The 13,853-nt window shown below is 38.7% G+C and overlaps 1 protein-coding gene across 1 annotated transcript in view; it reads right to left on the bottom strand.

The window, feature by feature from the left end:
* The window catches only part of PSMA8 (proteasome 20S subunit alpha 8), a 49,032-nt gene extending 40,515 nt beyond the window's left edge, over positions 1 to 8,517 (bottom strand). Inside the window, exon 1 of the mRNA XM_015076158.3 lies at positions 8,317 to 8,517. Within this exon, the coding sequence (XP_014931644.3) occupies positions 8,317 to 8,418 (102 nt within the window). The 5' untranslated portion in view covers positions 8,419 to 8,517. The remainder of the gene's footprint in view (positions 1 to 8,316) is intronic.
* Positions 8,518 to 13,853: the final 5,336 nt, after the last annotated feature.

Here is a 13,853-nt window from a genome sequence, read left to right as displayed (position 1 = left end):
CTCTTCAACAAATGGTGTTGGAAAAACTGGACAGCAAAAGAACGAAACTGGACCACTTTCTTATGCCGCATACAAAAATAAGTTCAAAATGGACTGAAGACCTAAATGTGAGACAGGTAACCATCAAAATCCTAGAGGAGAAAATAGGCAGTTACCTCTCTGACATAGGCTATAGCAACTTCTTACTAGATACGTTTCCTGAGGCATGGGAAACACAAGCAAAAATAAACTATTGGGGCTTCATCAAGATATGAAGGCAAGGAAACAATCAACAAAACTGAAAGGCAACCTTCAGAGTGGGAGAAGATATTTGCAAATGACATATGTGATAAAGGGTTGGTATCCAAAATATATAAAGAACTTAAAAAATTCAACACCCCCAAAATAAATAATCCCATTAAAAATGGGCAGAAGACACAAATAGCCATTTTTCCAAAGAAGACACATGAAAAGATGCTCAACATCACTCATCATCAGGGAAAGATAAAATCAAAACTATGAGATATCACCTTACACCTGTCAAAATGGCTAAAATTAACAACACAAGAAACAACAGATGTTACCAAGGATGCAAAGAAAAGGAAACTCTCTTACACTGTTGGTGGGAATGCAAACTGGTACAGCCACTGTGGTAAACAGTATGGAGATTGCTCAGAAAGTTAAAAATACAACTACCCTATGATCTAGCAATAGCACTACTAGGTATTTACCCAAAGAATAAAAGAAAACTAATTCAAATAGATACATGTGCCCCAATGTTTATAACAGCATTATCTATAATAGCCAAAATATGGAAACAGCCCGAGTGTCCATTGACTGATGACCAGATAAAGAAATTGTGGCATACACACACACACACACACACACAATCGGATATTACTCAGCCATAAAAAAAGAATGAAATCTTGACATTTGCAATGATATGGATGGAGCTAGAGAGTATTATGCTAAGCAAAGTAAGTCAAAGAAAGACAAATACTGTATCATTTCACTTATATGTGTAATTTAAGAAACAAAACAGAAAAACATAGGGATAAAAAAAAGAGAGGGAAACTATAAAACATACTCATAACTATACAGAACAAACTGAGGGTTGCTGGAGGGGAGGTTGGGGGATGTTAAATAGGCAATGGGGATTAAGGAGCGCACTTGTGATGAGCACTGGGTATTCCAGGTAAGTGATAAATCCTACACCTGAAACTAATACTACAATGTATGTTAACTGGATGGAATTTAATAAAAATGTGACAGAAGAAAAAGAAAATGGATAAAAGACATGAAGGACATTTCACTGAAGAAGATATACAAATGGCAAATGAGCACATACAAATGTGTTTGATATCATTAGCCATTTAACTGCTAATTTAAAACTACAAAGAGGGATCATTATACGCTTATCAGAATGAACAAAATGAAAAATAATAACACCAAATGCTGGCAAGGATGTGTAGAAGCTGGATTACTCTTACACTGTTGGTGAGGATGTAAAATGATACAGCTACTCTGGGAAACAATTTGGCAGTTTCTTATAAAACCAAACATGCAATTACCATATAATCTAGTAATTGCACAGTTGGAGATTTATACCAGAGACATAAAAACTTATATTAACACAAAAAACTGCTATAAATGTTCATAGCATATCTATAAATAACAGCTCCAAACTGTAAACGACCCAAATATTTTTCAACAAGTGAATAAACACCGTGGTACATCCATACCATGGAATACAACTGAGCAATAAAATGTTGATATATGCGACAACTTAGATCAAGGGGAAAAAGGGGAAACAAGCAAATCCCAAAAGATTTCATATTATAGAATAGCATTTACATAATGAAAAAGTGAAATGAAAAAATTTTAGAAACGGAGGGCAGATGACTGCTGCCAAGGATGAGGGCCATGGATACAAGGCTGTGTAGGGCAGGCAGGGTAAGGAGGTGGGTGTGGTTATATAAGAGCATCATGAGGAATCCTTGTGGAGTTGGCACTATTCAGAATCTTGACTGTATTGGGGAGGCTGGGTGGCTCAGTTGGTTAAGCATCTAACCCTTGGTTTCAGCTCAGGTCATGATCTCACGGTTTATGGGATTGAGCCCCACATTGGGCTGTGTGCTGACAGTGCAGAGCCTGCTTGGGATTCTCTTTCTCTACCCCTCTTCCCCCCGCCAACCCCGCCCTGCCTCTCTCTCAGAAAAAAAAAAAAAAAAAAAAAAAAAAAAAAAAAAAAAGAATCTTGACTGTGGATATAAGAAAGTTCACAGGCAATAAAATCTGATACAACTTAATATACACACAAATGCACACAAGTGATACCAGAAATCTGAATAAAATAGGTGGCTTTTATCAATGTCAACAACCTGGTTATGATATTGAGCTATAGTTTTGCAAATGCTACCATTGGCAGAAAATGAGCAAAGTACACAAGGAATCCCTATGTATTCTTTCTTTCTTTCTTTCCTTCCTTTTTTTCCTTTTTAGGTTAATTTATTTAAGTAATCTCTCCACCTAACATGTGGCTCGGACTCATGACCCCAAGACTAAGAGCTGCATGCTCTACTAACTGAGTCAGCCAGGTGCCCCCAAATCCCTGTGTATTATTTCTTACAACTGCATGTGAGTCTACAATTATCTCAATAAAAAATTCAATTAAAATCACTCCATTGGAAAGAGGGAAAAGTTGGGGAAAGATAAAACAGGTTGGTAAAATGTTGATAACTGTTGGAGCTGGGTAATGGGTATACAGAGGTTCATTATGGTATTCCCTTTATATCTTTGTGTGTTCCAAATATTCAATAATAAAAAGTTAAAAAAATAAATAAAATAAACATAAAAACAAACAAACCTTGAATTTCTCTACAGGCTTTGTTCTCACCAGCAATTTAAACATATGCTAAAGTCTCTCTTAAAATCTTAAAGACCACTTAATTTCATTCCCACCTCTCTCTCAACCCCTTCAAACCCAAATAGTGTCATCATCCCTCAGCTGATGGCAACATGGTTTCTACCCCCGACTCCTCTCAGAGTTTAGCCAGGGTGGATTACACACAAATCATTAAGGTCCCTCATGGTTGTAGATTATCCTCTACATAGTGCATTAGTCTACAGTCTATACTTCATCTTCTCGAGTGAAGACAGAACTCAAGAATACTCATTCGCTTGACCTTCAACATCGCTTGACCTTCAACATACATGTTAAGTAGGGGAGAGAAGTAATGCCCTTCAAAATTACTATCTCTACCGCAGATCAATCTCCTGAGTTCCAAACAGAGACTCATGCCTCAGTCTCTGTGGGTCAGGAATCTGGACACAGTTTACCTTCTGACTTAGGGTCTCTCACAAGCCTGTGATCAAGTTTGTCCTCCAGGGCTGTACTCATCTCAAGGCTCATAGGGGAGGCTCCATTTCCACACTCACTCACATGGTTGTTAGCAAGATTCAGTTCCCCAGGGATTGTAGGGCTACAGATTTCAGTTCCTTACTGTGTTTTGAACAGAAGCTTCTCTCAATTCCTTGCTACATAGGACAACTCAAAATGGCAACTGCATGCTAGAAGAACAAGCAAGTGAAAGTGAAAGAGGATGCTCAAGACATAAGTCACCATCTCTTTGTAACTTACCCTCTGAAGTGACATCCCATCACTTTTGCCTATCCTATTCCCTAGAAGAGAGTTACTAGATTCAGCCCACACCCAAGGGAAGAAGATTACACAAGGGCATGAACATCTGAAAGTGGGGATCACTGGAGGCCATTTTAGAGGTTGCCTACTATAGTTCCATAAGCATTTCAACCTCAACAAGTCCCAAACCTCAATGGTTCAAACTTCAGTCAAGTTTCATATTCCTTAAGAAAATGGCAGGGCCATTTACCCAGAGGCTAAATCCAGAAACAGAGGTGCCATCTTTGACTCCTCCCTCTGCAGTACCTCCTTCTCTCCTCTTCCTCTCCCCCAATACTACCCAAATAATAATCAAATTGTATCAACTATGCCACTAAAGTTTCTCTAAAATCTGCCTTATTCCCATTTCTGCCCCAACCCTAGTGAAAACTATCATATTTCATCTGGATTACTTCATAGACTCCTTTGTGGTTTCCCTGCTTCCAGCCTTGATATCATCCAATCCACTGACCACATTAAACTCTGAGAAATCTTTGAAAAATAAAAACATGAAAAAAAAAAAAGAAAATCTGAATGTGTCATTCCTCTACTTAAAAACTTGTACTAGTAAGGACCATTTCTCACTAAGCAAACTGAGACAGCACAGAACTGGACCTGGAACCATAAAATGTAGGGATTGTAATATTTACTCTTTACATATCAGCCTTTTGCTCTCTTAATGCACAGAAACTTTCTCTGTTACAGAAAAAGAAAGATGGCCACTGGCAATCTTGGACACACGTCCCAACAGATGCCCCAGAGTAAAAAAGCTACCTCTATTTCTAGTGTGAAAAAAGTCCTAAGGATGGACTTACATTGGCTAGATTTGAGTCACATGCTTATCACTGTGTACAGGAGGATAGAGACTATGAATGAATCTATGTGAGTCGTGTGAGTGCCTCTGTGGTTGGACAAATGCAGTCTGTTACTAGAAGGAGAGATCAGTAATAATCCAGAGAATGACAATAGCCACATTAAAATCCTTCAAGGCCTCTTACTTTCTTAAAGTCATTCTATGATCCAGCCCTTCTTTCTAGTTTTATCTCTCTCTCTCTCTCTGCATCTCTCTTTTTTTTTTTTACATTGCTTCAGTGATCTGGAAGGCCTTCCAATTCATAGAACATAGTTGTCTTTTGCTGCTTGGTCTTCCACATGCTATTTCCTTTGTCTAAAATACCCCTCCCCCTTCCCACCTTTTAACCTGGCTACCGTTCATCTTTCAGGTGCTTACTTAAATATCACCTCCTCAGGAGAATCTCCCTAACATCTAGAGTTCCCATACTGTACCATATTCTCCCCATTATAATACTCATTTAGGCCTAGTTAGGACCATTCACTTAATCATTTAATGTTCTTGCAAGATAGTAAACTCTCTAAGAACAGGGATTTTTCTCATTGTGAAACCCCAGAACCCAGCACCATGTTTGGAATATGTAAGTGCTCAACAAAAATGAACGTGCTAGAAGAACCACAGACAAAAGTGAAGGGAAAAGAGAAAGCAAAGGGAGAGTAAATAATAATAGCAACCATTTATTAAATAGCTGCTGTGAACCAGACACTGTGCAAGATGCTTAACATGTATTATTACCTATTTAACTCATATCAGCTCTATGAAGCAGGCGCTAGTTTGCTGCCTGTTTTACTATTAAAGAAACTGCAGTTTAGAGAAGTTGGTTGCCTTACCTGATGCATACTTGCCTTCCAAATTCATGATAGTGATAGCCAATTAATATTCAAATATTTATTGAACAAATTTCATGGTACAATGCAAAGAGCAGAGGTTTTGGAAGTAGAAAAAATTAGGTGTGAATATGGGCTCCCTCATTTTCTAGCTGAGTACCTTCAGGAAGCTATCACAGCCATGAATCAGTTTCCACACATAAAAAAAAAGGGAGTTAAATACTGTCCTTAACATTACAAAATGTGCATAAAATACTTGGTACAAAAGAAATATTACTTAAATGCTTACTTCTTACCTAGCCCCCTCACTGTAGTATATCATGTGGTATATATATAAATACAAGAGGAATTAGGCTACCTAGCTTCTTCAAGATCCTACTATCCAGTTGGTGTGAGAAGCCTATTAAATAGACCTGAAATTAAAGTGAATATGAGGCCATGGGCCACCTGGGTAGCTCAGTCGGTCGGGCGTCTGACTCTTGATTTTGGCTCAGGTCATGATCTTGGGGTTCGTGAGATCGAGCCCTGCATCAGGCTCTGAGCTGACATCGCAAAACCTGCTTGAGTTTCTCTCTCTCTCCCTCTCTCTCTGCTTCTCTCCTGCGTGTGCTCTCTCTCAAAATAAATAACCATTTAAAAAATTTAACAATAAAGTGAATATGAGGCCAAATAGTTGGTACAGATTATAAATGCCGGAAAGGAGAGCCATGATGGCTGGAGTGGATCAGAGAAGGCTTCATCAAGGAGAAGCAATGTGAGGCGATTCCCAAAGGATAAATAAGAGGGAGTGTGGCAGAAATAAAGGTGTTTTCTCCTCCAACCACCTACGAGGGCACAAACACATATGGGTAAACCAATGAAGCTGCCCCTTTAATTAAAGAGGGTTGATAAGGATTATGGAAGAATTTGACGGCCAGAATGTGAAGCTAAGATTTGAAAAAGTAGGAAACGTGGAGCCAGTTCCATGGAGCCAGTTCGGGGTCAGAGAAAGGACAGTGTAAGGAATGGTAATAAATCTTACCTTTTTCATGGGAATACTGTAAAGGATTCATGACTTTTTTTCCTAAGAAGAAAGGTATTACCTCTCCAAGATGTTATTCAAACATGTTTTTCATTTATAAAAGAAGGAAGTAAAGCAAAAAGAAAACAGACCTCTTGCCTCATTTCATGCTATAAGATAATCAATAAGAAGGAAGTGGAGGCCAAGACTCTAACTGTGGTCCCCATAACTTCCTGTATTACTAAATAATACTGCATCCACATGCTGGTCAAAACTGGTCAGCCCTGGCTTATTTATAAGTCCTCACAGCAACTACTGTTTACAGACAGAGTATTTTGTGGCGTATTTTAATAAATGCCATTATAAACTTTACCCCCCATAAAAGGTCATAGCACCCTCAAGGAAACGCAATGAACAACTCCATGCAAAGATGCAAATTATAATTTCAGAATCCTGAGACGAAACTGTCTCATCCTTCCAATGTATGTTTAAAAATGCCCACTATAGGTATTTTTATATCTTTACCCTTTTACAGCTCATTACAAAGGAACTATCAATCAGTTCTATAGCATTCTTAAAACATTTTAAATGAGCCAATGTGGCTTCTTATTACACCCCAGTCTTCCACCATTACTTCCTTTATTTTAGGCTCTAAAACTTGGGCATTATTTTCTAACCATATGCTTCATGCCTTGTTGGGGATTATATAACTTTTTGTTTTTATCAAAATGGTACCCTTTTGGTTTAAGCTACATCAGGCTTTTCTTAAATTTACAATTCTAAAAAAATTACTTATAAAACAGAAGCAAAACTAGAGGGCCCAATTAAATAGAAAAATACTTTAAAAATGATAAGATTCTTTCTAGTGTTATTTTTTTTTACCACTTTACATTTGATAGATTTATAATAAAAGTGAATTATTTCCTTCCATAACTAAATTGCTTTGGAAAGTGAGGGAAAATACAGACACTGCTACACTTAGAAATGCATGGCGTAGTCTCATAGCTAGTGTCTCAATTTCCAAAATACAAAACAAACATGCTCATGAAATTTGAGAGATTTAAAAAAAAATTGGATCCTTCTGAATTCATAGGTTAGGACTTAGAAGATTCGGGGTAATAGATCTTTGGTTACCAGGGCAATGTTGTCCTTTTTAATTTTTATAAAACACTAATATTATTAGATATAATTAAAACTTGGCAGGAATAGTACTGCTACCCTGAGCATTTAAAAGTTTTTCAGAAATGTGGATACATACATATAATGTAGGGTATAATCTCTCAAGGAATTACAGCATTATTTGAACAACAACCAAAAAGTGGCAAAAGATCGGAGTTTCTTGGGGCTTAGAGGCTCTAAAAGGCTGCCAAATATTCAGGTGAAAACTTTAGGACAATTACTTTTAACAGGTGGAAATGTATGATAACTGGCTTGGCGTTTTTGACCAACTTCTCAACAAGAGATTCAATTTTACTTTAATCGTTCCTATTTCAGGGGCAGGCATGGTCTATTTTTAATGTAATTACTGCTAAACAACAGTACCCACACAAAGTAACTGCTACTTTTCCACGCATCTGTGAATTCCCGCGGAAGTGGCTTATGTGCATTCAGGATGGCTGTTACTGGCTAGAAGTCTTTTCTTCTCTTATTGTCAGACACGGCATTCATATTGCTTCTAAAATCAAGGCTTCAACTGACACCCTAGTTTGGGGTCTGGAGCTATCCTTCGAAAGCGGCTGCACACCTATGAAATCTACCTCTTGCTGCCTCTTGCTCAAATTTCAGAAAGGGCATCTCCATCAATTAAAAGAACGCAGCAATTTTCACAAGTGGGAGGCTCTCCTTTCCTGACCCCCTCCCCCCCCCCCCCCCCCCCCACACACACACCGGAGCCTTGGGCTGGGGCAGCTGGGTAAGGAAGGCATGACACCAGGCACGGTGGGCGGGGTGGGGGGCGGTGGTGAAGTTGGCTGCTCACCGCTGTGGATCCTTTCTTCACCGCTTCCTGGGCATATTCCACTTGGAAAAGGTGTCCGTCTGGGGAGAAGACAGTGATTGCCCGGTCATACCGAGACGCCATGGCATAAGCCTACGCCGATTCCTGTGGCGGGGACGACGCTACTACAGGTGAGACGTGCGAAAGAGCAGCCCCGCTGCCACGTGCCACCCGGAAGTGCTTGCCCGGCCTCAAAGTGCCTCCAGGAAGTGTTTGGGCACGCACTTCTTGTCGCCATGGGGAAGCCCTGGCGTCTGGGGGCCAGGTGCCCCTCAGAAGTCCTCCTGCCGGCCTGCCTGGGCACGGCTGTGCTTGCGAGTTGGCAGAGTTCCTCTGCTACCCTCGGTGTTTGGTGCAGGCTTCCCAGTTTTCCCAGCACGCTGTAGCTCCAGCAGTGGTGTCAGATCACTCCAGTTACAAAGATGACAGCAAAGACTAGAGCTTAACTGAGAGAAATTTGAAGGTCAGATATTTTTATTTTTGCAAACCTGTCAGAGCACCAGGGGTGAGTTAAATCTCAACCTCTTCATTTTAGCTTCAAATTGTAAATTTCATTTCACTGTCTCTCACATATTTTACATCGGTTTAAAGCAAGGGAAGACATGATAATTTTCAAAATAGTGTTTCTTTTTTGCACTGAAGATGATGTGGTATATATATACAATGGAGTATTACTTGGCAATAAAAAGAAGGAAATCTTGTCATTTGTAACAACTTGCATGGAACTAGAGGGTATTATGCTAAGTGAAATCAGTCAGAGAGAGGCAAATATATGACTTCACTTGTATGTGGAATTTAAGATACAAAACACATGACCATAAGGGAAGGGAAGCAAAAATAATCACAGGGAGGGGGACAAAACATAAGAGACTCTTAAATACAGAGAACAAACTGAGGGTTGCTGGAGGGGTTGTGGGTGAGGGGATGGGCTAAATGTGTAGAGGCATTAAGGAAGACACTTGTTGGGATGAGCACTGGGTGTAATACATAGGGGATGAATCATTGGAATCTACTGAAATTATTATTGCACTATATGCTAACTAATTTGGATGTAAATTAAAAATAAATAAAAATAAATAAATAAAATTTTTAATTTTTGTTTTTCTATTTTAGAGACATTGGGCATGTAGGGGTTGGGCATGGGGGATGGGCATAGGAGAGAGAGAGAGAGAAACCCAAGCAGGTTCCGTGCTCAGCACTGGATACCACCACACTGGGATCATAACCTGAACTACAATCAAGAGTCCCATGCCCAACCAAGTGAGCCACCCAGGTGCCTGGAAATAGTGTTTCTTTTCATTTTCTGCCTTGTGAACAAAATAGAGTAAATGGGCAGATAATCCACTAAATAGAGCAAATAGTACATCAAACTATTGCTAATGACAGCAATTAAGATAATACTATTTTAATCAAAGAAAAAATTTAAAAGCCCAAAGTACACTGCTTAAGACATTTCTGCAAATATAACTATAGTAGAAAGTCTGTAAAAAGGCACAACATTTATGCCTGTGAAACAGCTCTTGTCTTTTTGTCCTCATCTATAAAATGGGAATATTTTTAAAATCTTTTTAAATTTACATCCAAATTAGCATATAGTGCCATAATGATTTCAGGAGTAGATTCCTTACTGCCCCTTACCCATTTAGCCCATCCCCCCTCCCACAACCCCTCCAGTAACCCTCTGTTTGTTCTCCATATTTAAGAGTCCCTTATGTTTTGTCCCTCTCCCTGTTTTTATATTATTTTTGCTTCCCTTCCCTTGTGTTCATCTGTTCTGTGTCTTAAAGTCCTCATATTGAGTGAAGTCATATGATATTTGTCTTTCTCTAATTTTGCTTAGCATAATACCCCCTAGTTCCATCCACATAGTTGCAAATGGCAAGATTTCATTCTTTTTGATTGCCAAGTAATACTCCAGTGTGTGTGTGTGTGTGTGTGTGTGTGTGTGTGTGTGTGTGTGTCAATGGATGGATGAATGGATACAGAAGATGTGATGTGTATATATATATATATATATATATACATACACACATATATATGTGATGTATATACATCACATCTTCTATATCCATTCATCCATCCGTAGACATTTGGGCTCTTTCCATACTTTGGCTATTGTTGATAGTGCTGCTATAAACAAAGGTGCATGTGCCCCTTTGAAACAGCATACCTGTATCCCTTGGATAAATACCTAGTAGTGCAATTGCTGGGTCATAGGGCAGTTCTTTTTTTAATTTTTTGAGGAGCCTCCGTACTGTTTTCCAGAGTAGCTGCACCAGTTTGCATTCCCACCAGCAGTGCAAAAGAGATCCTCTTTCTCAGCATCCTCGCAAACATCTGTTGTTGCCTGAGTTGTTAATGTTAGCCATTCTGACAGATGTGAGGTGGCATCTCATTGTGGTTTTGGTTTGTATTTCCCTGATGATGAGTGATGTTGAGCATTTTTTCATGTGTTGTTTGGCCCTCTGGATGTCTTCTTTGGAGAAGTGTCTATTCACGTCTTTTGCCCATTTCTTCACTGGATTATTTGTTTTTTGGGTGTTGAGTTTGGTCAGTTCTTTATAGATTTTGGATACTAACCTTTTATCTGATATGCAAATACCAGATATCTGATACTGCAAATATCTTCTCCCATTCCATTGGTTGCCTTTTAGTTTTGCTGATTGTTTCCTTTGCTGTGCAGAGCTTTTTATTTTGATGAGGTCCCAATCGTTCATTTTTGCCTTGGTTTCCCTTACCTTCAGAGGCCTGTTGAGTAAGAAGTTGCTGCAGCCAAGATCAAAGAGATTTTTGCCTGACTTCTCCTCAAGGATTCTGGTGGCTTCCTGTCTTACATTTAGGTCTTTCATCCATTTTGAGTTTATTTTTGTGTATGGTGTAAGAAAGTGGTCCAGGTTCATTCTTCTGCATGTCGCTGTCCAGTTTTCCCAGCACCACTTGCTGAAGAGATTGTTTTTATTCCATTGGATATTCTTTCCTGCTTTGTCAAAGATTAGTTGGCCATATGTTTGTGGGTCTATTTCTGGGTCCTCTATTCTGTTCCATTGATCTGAGTGTCTGTTGTTGTGCCAATATATAAAATGAGAATATTTAAAATCAGTAGTAAAGTGTTATTCTCAGGTTTAAATGTGTTTGTAGGCAGAAGTAATTTATAATGGTATCTGGTAGGTAGTAACAGCCAGGTAAGCTTATTTATTATTATTACTTTCCATGTATTGTTTAATATATGTTGTTTTCCACTGTGGAATATCTTAAGTTTGGTGAAACCAACCTTAACTAAAAGAAGACAAAAGAGGGGCACCTGGGTTGCTCAATCCGTTGAGCCTTCAACTTTGATCTTGCGGTTCTTGAGTTCGACCCCACGTCAGGCTCGCTGTTGTCAGCCTGTCAGTGCAGAGCCTACTTTGGATCCTCTGCCCCCCCCCCCACTTGCTTGCCCTCTCTCAAAAATAAAAGAAATGTTAAAAAAATATATAAGAAAAAAGAATAATTACCTATAAAGAGGAAAACTCAATATCCTTAATTCCAAATACTTAATTCAGAATTTTAGTTGACTACTAAAAACAATTTTTATTTACCCCTCATCTTTCTTCTTTCTTTCTTTCTTTTTTTTTTTTACTTTTTTAAAATTTATTTTGAGAGAGAGTATGTGAGTGGGGAAGGGTCAGAGAGAGAGAGAATCCCAAGCAGGGGACTAGCCCGATGCAGGGCTGAAACTCACAAAACGTGAGATCATGACCTGAACTGAAACTAACAGTCAGACACTTAACCGAATGAGCCACCCAAGTGCCCCCATCTTTTTTGTTTAATATTAGAAACTATTGAAAAGCTTGGTGCTTCTCAAAAACAAACGAACAAAGAAACCAGTAATTCTAACCAAAACAACTCACTCTAACTTTTCAAGAATTTCTGAAGTTTTACAATGAATGTTATGTTAAACCAACATTTACAAGAAGCTTTTATATAAGAAGTGTTTTAGTGTTTTGTTACATAACTGTAATTTTTTTTCTTTTGAAATATAGATCACAGGAAATTTCAAAAATGTGCAGAGGGTCCCCTGTACCCTTCCCCCACTTTCCCTCAATGGTAATATTATACATTCCTATAGTACATTAACAAAACTAGGAAATGACATTGGTAAATATCCACAGAGTTTATTCAGATCTTGCCAGGTTACATGTATTCATTTGTGTATGTGTGTGTAGTTATTTGCAATTTATCATGTATAGATTGGTATAACCTCTGCCACAATCAAGATACACAACTGTTCCATGACTATAATAAGATTCCTTGTGTTGCCCACTAACAGTCATACCCATCTCTCCACGCTCCCAACCTTTGGAAACCACGAATCTGTTCTTAATCTCTATAATTTTGTCATTTTAAAAATTTTACATAGGGGTGCCTGGGTGGCTCAGTCGGTTGAGCGTTGGACTTTAGCTCAGGTCATGATCTCGCAGTTGATGAGTTTGATCAAGCCCGGCTTGGGGCTCTGTGCTTACAGCTCAGAGCCTGGAGCCTGCTTTGGATTCTGTGTCTCCCTCTCTCTCTGCCCGCCCCCCCCCCCCACCCGCTCATGCTCTGTTTCTCTCTGTCTCAAAAATAAATATAAACATTAAAAAATATTTAAAAAAATTTTTACATGAATGGAATCATACAGTATGTAAATTTTTAAGTAACTTTTAAAAATGATTATTTATTTTTGAGAGAGAGCGAGAGAACGAGTGGGGGAGGAGCAGAGACAGAGGGAGACAGAATCTGAAGCAGGCTCCAGGCTCTGAGCTCTCAGCACAGAGCCAGATGCATGGCTCAAACTCACCAGCCCTGAGATCAGGACCTGAGCTGAAGTCTCACCTTTAACTGACTAGCCACCCAGATGCCCCTTAAGTAACTTAATTTTAAGATAATTATAGCTTCACAGGAAGTTACAATCATGGTAACAAGAGTCCCTTGTACCTTTCACTTAGTTTACTCAGTTTGTTACATCTTACATACAAGAACCAGGAAATTGACATCAATGGAAAATATGTGTATAGCTTTCATTGAAACACATCTCGAAAGTGTTATAGTGTATTATAGATATATTTCAGAAATGAGATAGTATTTAAATCTTGACAAGGATTACTTTACACATTCAGGACTCACACTGACACTACAACTTAACAGTGTGACTTTGGGTAGGCATATTTCACTTCCCTAGAACTTACTTTCCTGAGCTGTAAAAGGAGGATAATAATGCAGACTTCAAAAGGTTGGGAAGGGCAGATGAAATAATGTATTAGTATATGAAGGCATTACCTAACACAGATAAGCACTTGAAAAATGCTAACTGTTGTTATTAATTATTGAGCCAACTAAAAAGTTAAGATTGTTCTGTAAGAGGGAAATTAGGAAGAGTAAAAATGTAGCACGAGCCCACTTATATATTATTTTAAATGTATGTACAACAATATATTTCTACATCTATAGAGAAAAGAGGGAAAGGACATACATCAAGTTGACAAGAGTGATTTTCTTTG

This window comes from Acinonyx jubatus, chromosome D3 (genome assembly GCF_027475565.1).
Source record: "Acinonyx jubatus isolate Ajub_Pintada_27869175 chromosome D3, VMU_Ajub_asm_v1.0, whole genome shotgun sequence".
Taxonomy (NCBI): Eukaryota; Metazoa; Chordata; class Mammalia; order Carnivora; family Felidae; genus Acinonyx; species Acinonyx jubatus.
The sequence above is the reverse complement of the archived record's forward strand: the minus strand, read 5'-3'. Positions and strand labels throughout refer to the sequence as shown.